Here is a 15,601-nt window from a genome sequence, read left to right on the forward strand (position 1 = left end):
GCATTGGAGAAAGATGTTAGCGGTACATAAATCACCCAGGATGGGCGTGCACTGAAATGGAATTGAGTAAACACAACTACATTTAAACTTTTGTTTACAAGAAAGATGTTTTTTGCACTTCCAAAAAGATTTGGCAATTATTTAATGTACCACTTTGGCTTAACTTCACTGCATTTATGCCCTTAGGAAATTAGAACAGAATGAACGGTCAACAGACACATTCTCAATCTCAATTTTGATTTGAGAATCAGTCTGGTGTTAGCCTGGAGAATGGGTTGTTTACATTTTGTTAATAGAAAAAGCATTTGAGAGATCTGAATGAGACATCTACAAATCTGTGGCCCCTCCAGGCCAGAAGACAGCTTACCTGCACTATAGCACACCCCCTTATATTTGACAATGTTATCATGCTGGAGAGACTTGAGGATTTCAATTTCACGCTCGAAGTCACGTAGATGCTCAGCAGTGCTGTGCTGGAGTTTCTTAACTGCTACTACTTCTCCTGTGTTGTCTTCTAGTGGGTCGTAACGGCACTTCTCCACACTGCCAAAGTTTCCCTAATGAAGCAACAGAGAGGGTGAATTATACTATAAACATGCAATGGGATGCGTTCAAAAAGAGGAAAACAGATCTGAACACTAAGATGGAGCATGGTGTAGTTCTGCACCTTCCCAAGCTGTTGCAAGAAGATGAGATGTCGTTCCTCAAACTGTGCTGGCTCCTGGCTCTCAAATGCCCCGGGGAATCCAAAACCTCGAGCTCTGATTGGCACCATGTCACTTTCCACAAGCAGCTCATAATCTACAGAGAATGTGATAGAGTTAAGAGTCATCAGGTGAGTTTACATGCAGCCTAATATTGAGATTACAATATGTCTAAATGCCCAATCCAAATACAACTAACCTTTCCAAGAAATATCAGTAAATTAAAATTCCCAGATTAATATACAGAGCTAGAGATGCTATGGCTTCATCTCCTCTCGTATAGACTACTGTAATTCACAGGTTCCTAACTTAGTCCAACAAATGCACAAGTGAATTCCTTTTTTGCAAATTGTGCAATTGTACAAAAAGTGTTAGCTATGCTAAAGGGTCTGTGTAATGCTTATCAGGTAAATGTTCTATTTAAAAATGAAAAATAGGAATTACATTTTCTGAAATCGTTTTTTTTTTGTTCACCAAATAAAGGCATTAAGATAGGAGTCATTTTCCTGCTTTTGTATTTGTGTAACTTTGGATGGAAAATTGATTATTAACTAATTGAGTGCCAGCAACATAATATTGCGTTTTTAGCTCCCATGCGTAGGCTAGAGTGCCAAAAACGCAATATTGCGTTTTTATTTTTATTTTTATTTTTTTTTTAATTACGAAACTAGACACTCTAACTCACCTTATGTGTGATTTTTGGAAGTCTATCATGAAGAGAACTGAAGTAGATGACGATCAAAAACTCATGAAATCTCACAATCCGGACATTTTATCCGGACATCATATCACAACGTGGCATTTGATTGATATTGCCGCATGAATTGTGTCAAATCAGGCACGTCAAGTCAATACAGGGTCATTTCGTAATTTTGTGGGTTCGTCACAAGGTGGCAGTCTCAACAATGCGATATCCAGTGTTTGTTATAGATCAGTGGGACTGAGCATCGAGGATCGAGGAGAGAGTTTGAGAATCACCCCGGGAGTAGCCTAGCCCTAGGCTATGGAAGAGCTATAGCCTTGCTGCATTACCTGCAGCGTGTTAGAGATTGAACTGTTCATTGACATAGGGCGCTTTAAATACACGTAGGCGAACATAGAGTTCTCAACGGGCCTGAAAATTACAACCCGACCCGGCCCGTGGCTTTCAAAGCCCGAGCCAGATGTAACCCGACACATAAATATGAATTATCTACCCGAACCCGGCCCGCGGCCCGACGCCGGCGGTCGAGTTTTCTCATGTTATCCTATGGAGACGGAGGGTCGTTAAGGGCACAATTATGTGCAGTGGCCTACCTAACCCACGTAAAAACCTAGTGAAACGATATTTTCCACAATAGAAACATAATATAAATGGGAAAACGTACTGTTCTTGCTATAAAAAAGGCAGAATCATCCACAGAGCATGATATTTCAATAACCGCTTCATACACGCTCACTATGCAATGAGTTGTGGCTATTCACGAAGACGTATAGCCCAGCAACAATCTACTGCCATTTTATTTTGTTCAAGGAGACGGCTTCTTAGAACTTGCACAGGAACTCATAAATGTTGGCGCAACACATAGCAGAGCTCCATGATTGCATGCACGTAGCCTACCAGCCAGACTTTCTTTACGATAGATACAGTAAGCGTTACTTGAGAATGGCCATTTCACTCACGCTTTGCCTGATTCACGTTCGGCGTGAAATGTTATACAGCTGCATTACAACTTACCGCCACTAGGTGGCAGTACAGTCCGCTGTAGCATTGCTGCGGTGTGATTGATACTGTAGCCCAGCATTCAATAGGCGGCCAGGAAGCAACCTCTAGTGGCCCAGCCCATATAGTATATTTCGGAAATGCCAACAGAAATCCCTAGGAGCCTAGTCACCTACAGACTGCAACACTAGCCTACAACTCTTTTATTGTTTTGTTTTTTCAGGTGTTTGTCAATTCAGTCTGGCACTCAATGTTCGCAAGGCTCTGCACTTCGAAAAAGACGAGCATGAACTAACAAACTATTTGTCATAGTTCAAAATTGCCATTAACACAAGCAGCAGATTGAAATAACACTTTATGTTTCATTCGAGAGTTTGACTGCGTCTATATAATAGTTCCGTAATCTGACGTAGCCTATATTTCCTCATGAATGTAATTCTGTAATTTCTCTTTGGATAGCTATCTATCTATCCAAGGGCGTCAGTTTAGTTTTCAGGGGACAAAAACGCTATTTTACAGCTTGGTTTGATAAGTGCTGGGGACATAGCCTACATTTCATATGATCTTAACGATGTTGAGGACTTTGCTGACTCTGCTGCGCCGTTGCCGGCAGAACCAGTTTTAAACGCACGCCTAGGCTATATTTAGGTTACTTTATCAGCTTCGTAGCCTACTTAAATGGCTCATTCCGAGGAGAATGAAGGCTAGTTCGCTGGCTTATCATGTCCTCAGGACTCGGCTCGCGCAAAAAAAAACGAAACCAGAGCCAGAGTGATGCTGAAACCGGTCTGTGTCCTAGTTCATTCTAACTCCACGAAAATTACCACCGCTGGTTAGTTTGCTTTACTTTGTGGAGTAATCCATATGGATTGGTGAATATGTAGGCTTTAGACCTACTTTCTCGGGGGGCAGAGACATTTTTCAAGGTGGTGTAGGCCCTGAAATACAGTAGCCAAAGCATAAATATTTTAATCGTAGTTGGGCTATTCGAAATTGCACTCTGATCAGCGGAGGACGGGAGCAGTGAATATAAATAGCCTAGGCTATTGGTCGTTTATCGAAGAACAGTAGCCTACCATGCCTTACTATTATCTTTGATATTTCATGTGCATGGTTTTGAATATTTTAACAGTTGCCAAAAAATATAAGGGATTCAGTCAGTCGAGTATATTTGATATTCGCGGCATAGGCCTACACTTGAAACGCACGATCAAAACGTGTTGTTTCTGCGTAGACAGACCCTCGGCTACACTTGACATGCAGTTGTGTTCTGTTCTCAGAGCATATGCTTTCTCTGTCTATGATCTGCAGCTTTTTTCACGAACTGCTGCTGACCTCCTCGACACTCGACAGAAAATTCGGCCACTGAGCAGCGAAGTTGCCGATGCCATGCGTGCTTCTCAAGTCTGATAATTTGCAGCACGATCGAATGGTATTATGGAATCATGGACTGAAAGAAAAATAAACTAGCTAAATGTTTCTCCAATCAGGAAATACATCTTAATTTACATTTAAATTCTTTAATTTAAATAGCCTAGGCTACTTAATTTAAATACTTCTTAATTTAATCCCACTGTCAAGTCAAATCGGTGAGGGTTCTGTTACATCTGCTATCAAGTGATTTGAAACATAGAAAATATTATAACGATTAGTCTAGTCTAGTCTTTGACTTGAGTCTTTCAAGCATCTGCCGTGCCGATTGAGGCATTCCATTCAAATAGTAGCCTATACACAAAGCGAGCCATCAGTGTTGGAAGCTAACTGTACCATCCCCCCTCTGTGAGCTGACCCCCCCCCCCCAGAGCAGTTTCACACATCATTAGCAATCTTATGTTGAGTGTGCGTCTGACTGCAACAGGGAGCTTTTTCGGCTTTCGGAAACAGCAGCGTCATTTTTTTGCCGGGGACCCGGTGCTACATGTCTCCACCACTTTTTTATGACGAACGATTTTGTCCCCACCACTTTTTAAATGTTTATCAATTTATCAAAAAAGTTGGTGCCCACTGCCCAGGGCTACAGATAAACCTATTGTGATCGACAATGCCAACGCATGGACCGAAATAGCCGAAACAATGTGTTGTCATACCTGCAACAATGTAGGCCTTTTCCAAAAACAATTTCAGTGACTTTAACTGGAAGCGAAAGCTAGGGGTATTTAAGTATCTTTGCCTCGGTCTTGTCTTGGTCTTACTGTCTTGGTCTTGCCGTCTCTGGTCGACATAGTGGTCGGGAGATTTGCAAGAAATTACAAACAACAAATTTCTGGCGTATAGGGGCCTACCAAGGTGTTTGCGGAAAGAAAAACAAATCAGGTTCGCGGATAGAACTCGGTCAGATTAGCGCGATAAGGCATTGAACATTTTGACATTTTTGACAATAAAATACATGTAAAATATTTCCCTCACATCCGTCTTCCTATGTGCAGAAATGTGTTAAACTAGCCTACTATACTGGTGTTGTCCTCTTTGTCTTTTGTGTAATGCTGCAACCTCCCTGTCTCCGAGACAAATTTCTCCCTGGTGGAGACCAGGAGGTGAATAAAGAAATCTAATCTAATCTAATCTAATCTATTGACAACAAAATACGTGCGTTTAAGCTATAGGCCTAGGCTATTGTGTCAGCGCAACGATGCAATAGGCCTATAGGCCTACATTTTTAAAAAGTTGTCCATCCACAGTTGACAGTGGCGGTTCTAGACTGAATTACTCCCCAGGCGAGATCCTCCACGAGCGCCCCCATGAGTGTTTTTTGACGCACTTTGCGTCAGTCGGGCTCATAGGATTAAGCGCTCGTGACGCCCCATACAAGATGCCGCCCCGGGCGACCGCCCGGTTCGCCCGTACCTAAAACCGCCACTGACCGTTGATGCAATCATTTTTCTGCATAAGAACATAGCCCAAACTTTCATAGGTAGATTATACCAATAGATCTCATGTTGCAGTTAAGTAGCCTATAGTTAAGGAAGCCTACTGTTTTCGATGAAAAGGGCAAGAGCTGATTTTCATGTCAATAACCCTCATTTGCGCTATGTTGATGTTAGGCTACACGCGTTGATAAGAATTTCATTTAGATAGGTCCACAGGACCTGTTGTGTTTTGTTCTGTTAGTTTGGCCATTTGTTTCTGAATGCCTTCCTACAGTTGCTTAATTACTAAATCAGGCTTTCCACACAAACAAACGTATCGTCATAGCCTAAGTATGAGAAACCATCAAGAGAATGACATTTTAACTGTATTGGGCTCGGACAGAAAAATCCGCACACACAGATATCCGAATCGACCCACTGACTGATCGCATGGCTGATTTTAAAAATCGCTCATCCACTCGTCATCGCTCATGAGCATCCAAGCTATCTTATTGTACACGGCATCTCACCAGAATTCTTGAAATTGTCCATTAGGCTACTCATGCAAACATTTATTTAGTAGCCTATTTACAAACTCTCTGTGTTTATTTTCAATTTCTCTCGTTTCTCTGCGTTTCTCTCAATAGCCAACTAGGGCGACAAAGGGAAGGAAATATGATTTGACATTTAAGCTGACAGTTGTCAAATTTGCCGAACAAAATATAGGAGAAGACAAAACAAAGACAAAACATGTGTGGCTTTCAACTTGTATTGATTGAAAATAGGCCTAATGTTACGATTTTCAAACCTGTCAATATTCAATAGGCTTACACTGCAATGCAGTGATATACGAGATGCATCCCCTAAAAAAGACAAGTAGAACGGCAAACAACCGGATTCATGAGGTCATTATCCTTTTGAAATAAATTAAGCCACCGTTAATGCCACGGGGCAAACGTGCTTCTTAGCGTCTTGAAACTTTCTTCTGTGAACTGAAAGTCCGATCAAATTTCATTCAAAGGCAGTCCATAATTCAAATGAAATTGTGTTTCATTTTCGTTAGTGTTCTAGCGAAAAAGTCCCAACTTTTATAATAGGCCCAAATAATAGAATATTTAGGCAAGATGTTTGTAGTGCTTCGGAAAATGGGACATTTTATGTTTAATCAAAACCGTTCAGTTCGTAATTCATTCTCCCTCCTTCGCATTCGGTTTGGAAAGAAACAGCATAAGAGAGCATAAACCATAGTTTCTCCAGTATAGGCCTATCTTATTTTACAGATTTGACAACAGCCAGCTTACATTTCAAATAAACATAGCCTAGAGGTTTGTTGTGCGTCGGAAAATGGGACATTTTATTTTTAAATTGTTTCCCGCATTTAGAATCAAGAATAACATTCGTGAACCATTTTGTTTTGTTGCCAGCATAAAAACAAGCATACCATCGGCCTATCCACACATTTGAAATAAAATGTATGAATTGACCCAAAAACGAGAACACAGTTGTGCTTAGGACATAGGCTTATGCTTTTAGTGGTTAGGCCTAGCCTACCTCATGAAACCATTAGTGACAGCAAAACAAACCTAAACGAAACAGCCAGATGCCTCTTCATAAAATAGGCTAACAGAAGACACCTTCATAAACAATAACACGTTTTGTCGTGAGACTAGGCTATTAAAAGCAGAAAAGATGTTCAGCTTGCTTCGGGATTGAATTCAATTTGGGACTGTTTGGCTAGTGGTAAATGCCGAAATTCCTAACCCTGCTCACAAGTGCCACCTGGTGGTTGTTTGGGACATTGCAGCTTCACTTGGGAAAAATAAATAAAATACACATGATTCACGTGTGATTCTCATGAGAATCTCACGTGAAAGCGGCCAATGTCAACCAACGCCCACTGTAGGCTACTTTATTGATCCCCATAGAGAAATTCATGATGATTTGCGGTAAACAGCAGCGATGTAAATTATTATTATTTTTTAAAAAAAATATCAAGCCTGAGGACCGACCCGACCCGAGTCATCTGCTTAATATTTTCGACCCGAACCCGCGGGTCCCGTCAGGTTTGTCGGGCCGACCCGACCCGTTGAGAACTCTAGGAAGGGTATTCCTATATGATCCTATCCAGTGAACGCGCTTCATTCAACCAAATTGTAGTAACGCAGCGCTTTAAATTCTCAGTAAGGATAACGGCGGTGCAACAATGAGAAAAGTAATTAATTAGATTACTTTGTTACTGACAAATTAACGCCGTTAGTAACGCCGTTATACTTAAACGCCGTTACTCCCAAAACTGATAGTAATGCGGCACATTTTTTGGCAGTAACGGTAATGGCGTTATCAAGATGGGAAAAGTAATCAATTAGATTACTCATTACTGAAAAAAATAACGCCGTTAGTAACGCCGATATTCCCATCACTGACTGTAACCCATAATCTTCTGCTCTTTACACTGTTCATATGCACATAAGCATACACCAACCACATGGTTCTTAGATGAGATTATAGGTAATTGTGGAGGTTTATCTTGGTATTTGCCCTGTAGTTTCTCTGTGTTTACTGTATAGATACTACTGTGTAGATCTACACGTTACCTGTGGCAATTACCCACTAATAAACTATAATTTACCATGCATTTACTAGGTAAACCTAGTTGGATTGGAAGCACCAACCAAAATGTAAACTATAAAGCTCTGAGGATGCGGAAGAGTTTGTTGGTATAACAAATGAGCCATATGTCATGTTTTGCCACATCTTTGTCATATCTGATTTTATATATGAGATAACATCATGTCCAGTGCTAAGAGAAAGTTTTGGTAGCTGAGCAAAAACAAACAGCTGGGAGAAATGCTTAATGTAGTATACAGGGTTGTACAGACCTGGAGTAAAAAGGCTGTTCAGATCTCTGATCACAGCTCGGAAGGAGGGCCGGTGCAAAGGCTCATAGTCCATGCAGCTGTTGATAAGATTTGCCAGCTCTGTCCACTTGGGGGCAGGAAGTTGGTGCCGGTCCTCATAAAAAAGATTTTTCTTGGACAAAAAACATTTTTACTACATGGTTACAGATACAATAGTGGATGTTCAGGATAATGATGTGTACTTCTACTCATTTTCCTCCTGAGCTTGGCTGTAAAGCTGGAATATATATATCTTCAAATGTTTCACAGCCCAGCAGCACTATTAGTTATTATATTCTTTTATTTTCATTGGTCAGTGTTGACAAATGCTTTGATGTTGTCCATGCTTTGATGTGAAATGATTAAAGATGGAGTGAAAAATGTGTCCGTTAATTTACAGTTTTTTTCAATCGCTAACCAGCGTTTGTCCATTCATTTGACACATTTTCAAAACTCTAAACACAGACTCACACCTACAAAACACGATTGGCCAAATGGATCATTTTCCTCTCAAAAACACATTCCATGTTGCTACACAACATTTTGTTACATATACAATAACTTGTAATTTCTCAAAATGAAATGAAATCATTCTGTCAAAGAATAAAACTTGTTTTCACTTCACAAGATACATGCAGTCAGTCAGAGTACACTAGGTTTCAAAATACTGGCTATTGTTGACATTACAAAAACTGCATAGACTTTTATGTTTCAGTTTTACAGGTATTTGCATGCAAAACATGCAATCCACCGTTTTTACACTAAATTTCTTGGTTGGGAACTGTATATCCACATGTAATGTTCACATTCAAAAGCACTCCAATAAAAGCAAATAAAAATGTTATTTTACTGTTTATACACAGAAAAAGAAAAAGTTGTACCGTATTGCCTACAGTGAACAAAACATCCATGAAACACACAAGAGCATTCTGAACAAAAAACAACAGCAAAAAGCCCAGATAAAAAGGGGGGAACAAAAAAAACACGAAATTACTGTGTCATCAACATTGCATCTGATATTTACATGTATTCTCACCAGCCTTTCTTACAGTAGTGAAAGGCCTAGGTTGATTACATGGGCAATGATAGTGGCACAAATCTTATCACTGACTACTGTTCTTGCAGCCCTTGGAATGCCACCACTGCACATTCTTACACCTCTACCTTGCCCTCTCCTTGGGCCTATGTTCTCCCTGGCCCTGCTCCTCTCACTGCTCCTGCACCTCTCACTGCTCCTCTCACTGGGCCTGCCCTTCTTCCTGGGCCCCTTGCTCTTCCTCTACCTCGTTCAGACATTACAGTGTTTGTCTTTTTCTGTTTTTGTTTCCAAAAACATCACTCCTCAAAGTCCTCCTTTTACTGTGTCAATGTCATATGAAAAAAATAACCTCTGCCACTGAATCTAAGTCAGACTAGAATTGGCCGTGGTTGGTCCAATCTACCCAACATCATGTGTATAATTTATTTAATTTTATTATCAGCTGAGATAAATTGCTTTTGAACTGATATCATTGCAGAAGCAGAGGTTTTTATACTGTAGCTAAGGTTTGGGATATTGTGTTTGCTATTGTGGGATGTTGTGTGTTAACATTCGTAAATAATAGAAAAACGATCCATCATTTTGTTAAGAGGTATAAGCTTGTCTGTTAAGAAAATGTAAGCATTGTGGAAATGTATTCACTGACTGCATACTGTGTGGAAACAACATGAAATGTGTGAATGGTATGGCCACAAAAGACCGATGCTGTGCTAACTGTGTTTAGAGTTTTGAAAATGTGTCAAATGAATGGACAAACGCTTGTTAGCGATTGAAAAAAACTGTAATATTGCAAACTGTATTACCTTTGAGCTGTCCAGAGTACTTAGGGGTTTCTCCCCTCCACTGCAGATTTCCCACAGAGTGGTACCAAAGCTCCATTTATCTGTAGCCCCACTAAGGTTCCGTGGATTGTCAACACATTCAGGAGGCACCCATGGAATCCTTTCTAGCAGAACTGAACAAATATATACAGAAGCATAAGTTATGGACAGTTTGAATGTGTGTGTGTGTGTGTGTGTGTGTGTGTGTGTGTGTGTGTGTGTGTGTGTGTGTGTGTGTGTGTGTGATGCGATTCTTTTTGTCACAAAATATTTACTACACATGAAGATTTTAGCCTTATGTTTTTTTTAAATGTGCGGCGTTGTACAGTAGGTACACAGTTTGGATCCCTACAACTACTCGCAAATTCACTAGCCTGATGTTCTGGGGCTTTCAAGTTTTCCCGTTGGGCTACCAAAGTTCAACACCACCCTGATGGGCTATCAGTCCTATATCCATAATTTATTTGCATTGGCCACTGAACAAAGAAGTTATCATCATGATGACAGTTGTCCTAGGAACCGTGTTTCTAGCCTACCTACTAACATTGTGTTCACAGTCCTCTACAACAGCAGCACTCCATGCAAAACAGCGTGCCAGAAAAGATCAGATCAATTAGGATGGTTTGCAAACATATTGTCAAAAATGAGGGTGGGTCATTCCGTGTCAAATCACCCAGTGCCGGAAAGTGACCCTCACAGGTGTTTGTAGACCAAACCTATGCACAAATCTGAAAAGGTATACCTGGATCACTAATGGTTTAAAATCTACAGCCTTTGAAGCTTCCAGTCATTTTAAGCTTTATGGTGAACAATCCTTTTTGGTCAACTTGCAACATTATTGACTCTTTTGGTATTTCACACACACATCAGTGAAACTATGTGAATGGAAGCACATTTTCCTGTTGATTAAGAAATCTTAATCTAAGCTAAGCTAATTTGAAAAAGAAATTGCCGTGGCTCACTTAAGATTAGAAAATGACAGCTCCGAAGAGACGCAGCTTAGTTTGAGGAAGTGCTAACAATAATAAAGAAATATGATTACCTTATTTGTTACCATTGATGACCCTTCCTGAAATGTATATGTAATGTATTTACAAATCTAAGCCCATCTTATGCGGAAAGTTGCCTAATAGACTGCAACACGAGCAAACCAATGGATAAACAGGCACCTCCAGATTGTATAAGACGCGTCAGCCAAGACAGAGCGCTCAAACCTCGTGCCAAATGTTTTTATTGGTTTATTAAGTAGGCTAGCCTAGCCAAGCAGGCGAGTTATGAAAAATTGAGTGTGAGGTATAATTTGCTAACACAAAAAAAGATCTTGGAATGAGATGGCTAGCTGTAGTAGCCTAGCGCTTAGTCCACTGTCTATAATAGCCTAATTTAGAGATCGTTTTTTTTTTTTTTTTTTTTTTAACCGACTAGCGAAAACTTTGATCGGTTAACGTGGATACGGTCAACCATCGGTCAAACAGTCACCGGTTAACATCCCTAGTCCCCGATGAAAACACATACCTCCTTGGCGGAGGTAAATAATAATAATAATAACAATAACAATAACAATAATGACAATAACAACAACAATACATTGGGTTACCAATCAGAAAGAATATTGATAAACATGGTTATATAGATGTAGGTTCAACAAACTTACCATCTTTAGGCAAAACTGTGATGCTGATTCCAGGGTCACTCAACTTGATGAAAGGAGGATTGCCAGTCTTCCTATCCTCTTCTCGAATCAGCAGCACATTTTTGGCACAAACATTCCCGTGAACAAGACCCTTATCCTCCTAATATGGAAAACAGATATATTGTTCATAGTCAATGAACAACATAAATATTCTATACACACACAATGTGTATAGACAAGACATGACGCTTGAATTGCAGTGCAGTTAACAATTATCAAGGACTGAAGAACTCATACAGGAAAATCCTGAAGATCAGGATTCTGCAGGCTTTGTATTGTGTCTCAGTCATTAGGGATGTAACTGCATGACAATTTAACCCCACGGTTATAATGACTAAAAGGTTAGAATTGGTCTCTCCCAAATTGTGCCGTTTCTGGGCTGGCCACGCCTCCGGCTGCATGTATTGATTACGCTGCTCGTTTCACAGGTGAAAATGACTAAAACAGAGCCGGCATCCAACCACATATGTTAGACCCTGGTGCTAGGGTTGGTCTATGCAAATTCCCTTAGTATGACATCAGAATAAGGGAGCCATCCAAATGGCTCACAGCAGCATACTTTCTTTACACCAAAGTCTTTCTACTGATCTACAGAAAACGGATGGACGTTTTTTTTTCGCACTTGGAGTGTTTATAAGAACAGTAGAGGCCTAAATATGAACACAAAGGCCCGGAAAAAGTGAGTTTTGCATGATATGTCCCCTTTAACAAAAAGTGTGACAGTGTTTATTACATTAAAAACTAGAACAGCACTCAGAGAGCGCAGACCTCCGCCTGTATTGTTCCTCCTAGGCTGTCATACATTTGAACCTAAACTATTCAGAGCGCCACCACGTGGCCATTCCATGCCATTACACGACTAACCGAAAAAACGGCTCCAGAATCCAGACGGTGTTACGCATCACTCCCAAAATCTAATCGTTTCTTCCTTGGGTCATTTCTGACATTCCCTGAAAATGTCATCGCAATCTGTCCATTATTTTTTGAGTTATCTTGCTAACAAACAGACAGACAAACAAACAGACAGACAAACATACGCCGGTCCCCAATGAAAACATAACCTCCTTGGCGAAGGTAAATATAGGCAAAACCTTATTGCTTTAAGCGGGATACGGATCATTCACAGCAGTGTCAATCCTAGTCTCTGCTCAATCCTCCACAGAGGCTTGTCTTTTTTTTTATTTAATATTTTGAATTCATTAACGTTATATATTTTGTTAATCATTTATAATATTTTAGGATAAGCATAATTACTTATAGCTAAAAAAATTCTGTAATTTGAATACTTGATATTGATTTTTAAACTATTACACTTGTCTTTAATGACATCACAGGGGTGGTGTGTAGGTCTAATTGAGTGCCTGTCACTTTAAGAGATACATGAAAGATTTTGGTGAGCACTAGGCTACATTAATGAGCTAACGGGGCCTAGAACGCATGAGCTAACAGGGCCTAGAAGTTACCTCGGAGGAACTCTCTCAAGACGTAAAAGTTTGCCAATAGGCTGTGTAGCTTATTTCGGCAATTGAATTAAACCCAACAGTAGGCAAATTAACTAAATTCTTTAGCCTAGGTAGGCATTGTGTGTGGTCATTCACTTTTTCCTTGGTCATGTTTAATTGTCTGCTTATAGCTTTACTTATCATTTGTAGTGTATCCAATAGACCTCTGAAGTTCGCCTACAAAAAAAGACACCATCTTTGCCCAAATAAGGAGATCCGGTATCTTGAGATGTTTTCTATGGGAAAATAACATGGAGATTCTGAATTTTCGCACCTATTAAACTCTATTAAAACTTAATAAAGTAAGTTAAACCTATTAAACTCTCACTGGGACGAAGAAATTGGAAATGCAGACGTTTTGCGCTACAAAGTTTTGCCCTCTGCCTTGAAGTGCATACAGTGAAATTCGGTAGGTGAAGATGGCTAAAAAGGCAACACGGGTAAAAAGGCCCTCGTTTAAGACACAACAGCATATGCTCATTCCCATGCAACATTTCGAATGTATCATTCTGAACGTGAGCTAGATTGAGCTGAAACGTCAAGTCATGCCCTATGCCGGACATTCTAAAACGCTTAACGCTGCTTAAGGGCAGGAAACGGTCAATCATCACCACATTTCTCATGACCATATATTGTCATGGACACTTAAACCTGTCAAAAAAACGAAACCGTAATCCAACGATTATAGAAGATATCTCACATTTACGTTGTCTTCTTCATTGGCGCCTATGGCGAGAAAAAGGCTTTGGTTTAATGTAGCCTATCTAAACAACGATGTCCACCAAATTCTCTCTCATATTGCTCATCATAATCACTTTAAACTATTGGCTAAATATATCGAACCCAAACTCAAGTTATTATGGACGTTAGGCTATATGTCATGAAGCGTTTCTGCCCCATTGAAGGGAAAAAGCTTAACGGGGTTTAATGCAACTAAACAACGATCACCAAATTTTTCTCTCATTACTTCTGATAAGCACATCAAACTATCAAAAACTCGGACCCAAACTCCATGGACGTTATCTGACATAAGCATATGCCTACAAAGGAAAGTTCTCCGCGCTTCTGTTGTGCGCCAATCTGGTGCAACCAGGCCAGGACAGTATACAACTATGATGAACAACTTATGTATAGGCTACGACTCTGATGAAGACGTTTGTAATGTCGAAACGTTAGTCAATGTTTTGCACCTTTTAAATACAAAAGAAGACATCTGCGTTGCACCGGCATTCCCCATCTTTTCATACAAAAAGGCTTAACGTGGAATAAGTTTGGAAAACAACGACCAATGATAACCACATTTCTCTCTTATAGGCTATTACTTCTCATAAGCACATAAAACTCTCAAAATATCGAATCCAAATTCCAATCATTATGGACGTTATCTTAAATTTCACGTTAAGCTTTTCATGTTAAGAGTTTTAGAATGTCCCGGCAATGTAGCCGATTTCACAGCGCAGCAGGGCGCGGGGTTAAATGTAACATGCACTTTTTATGTAGGTAACACACACAAGCCTTCTTAAACTGCATGCTTTAGAAAGTTGACGTAGGCCTAATGGAAATGTAGGCCTACAAAATAACTAGCCTACTTTTTGGCTAGCAAAGGCATCCCCGTTTAGCTAATTGTCCTAAACATTGCGTTCGTTTTCGTGACTTAGCCTATGAATCATATCCGTGATAAGTTGAGCAGACACTGCTGTTTCGTTGAAAGAAGGTAGGCCTAATAAGCATTTCTCTCCCTCTCCATTGACCAGAGTGTTTTTCTAGCATGAGACGAACCTGCATGTTATTAGGGCGGTCTTATGTTGCCCCCCTGCGGTTGCCGTTTTAATTACAAAGTCCCGAACCTTCGGGATTCCCGATGTGCGGGAAAGAAAGGAGCATTCTCAACCCGTACCATCTGTATATAGGGTATCGAAGGCAAAATTATTTCACTTCTTCCCCGTATATTACGTTGGTTTCCCGTAAATTAGTATTTTAGCATGTCGGTTGTAGGGAAGCTAACGTTCGAGGGGAGATTTCCCGTAATGTTTGGATAAGAAGCTGAGTGAGCCTGCACGAAAACCATGACGGAAAGTCATTCGCAAGATCAGTGAAAAAGTGTGTAGCCTACGGTAGCCTACTGTTTGATAGGGTAAAGCATTACCTAGAGGCAAGTAAACATAATAATAATATTAAAGGGATAATCCGGAGTGAAATGCACTTTAGATCAATTTTTCGGACTATTGGGAGTACATACGTTGAGTTGACACCAAAATCATGTCATTCGGATGTATTTTGAGAAAGTTTGAGTTCACCGTTTTTAGCCAAAACTCGTTAGCCTGGAAGTGAACTGGGCATGTCCTTGACAAAACCATACCTTTCCAGAAATGTTATTAAAATGTTGTTAAAGCCTTG

The 15,601-nt window shown here is 40.1% G+C and overlaps 1 protein-coding gene across 5 annotated transcripts in view; it reads right to left on the reverse strand.

Annotated features, from left to right (window-relative positions):
- jak2a (Janus kinase 2a) overlaps positions 1 to 15,601 on the reverse strand; it is a 146,871-nt gene that overhangs the window by 30,480 nt on the left and 100,790 nt on the right. For all 5 annotated transcript variants that reach the window (XM_062554041.1, XM_062554045.1, XM_062554044.1 and 2 more), the window contains 5 exons: positions 11,664 to 11,802; positions 9,992 to 10,143; positions 8,132 to 8,282; positions 668 to 801; positions 368 to 557 (listed from right to left, as the gene is read on the reverse strand). In XM_062554041.1, the coding sequence (XP_062410025.1) occupies positions 368 to 557; positions 668 to 801; positions 8,132 to 8,282; positions 9,992 to 10,143; positions 11,664 to 11,802 (766 nt within the window). The remainder of the gene's footprint in view (positions 1 to 367; positions 558 to 667; positions 802 to 8,131; positions 8,283 to 9,991; positions 10,144 to 11,663; positions 11,803 to 15,601) is intronic.

This window comes from Sardina pilchardus, chromosome 14 (genome assembly GCF_963854185.1).
Source record: "Sardina pilchardus chromosome 14, fSarPil1.1, whole genome shotgun sequence".
Taxonomy (NCBI): domain Eukaryota; kingdom Metazoa; phylum Chordata; class Actinopteri; order Clupeiformes; family Clupeidae; genus Sardina; species Sardina pilchardus.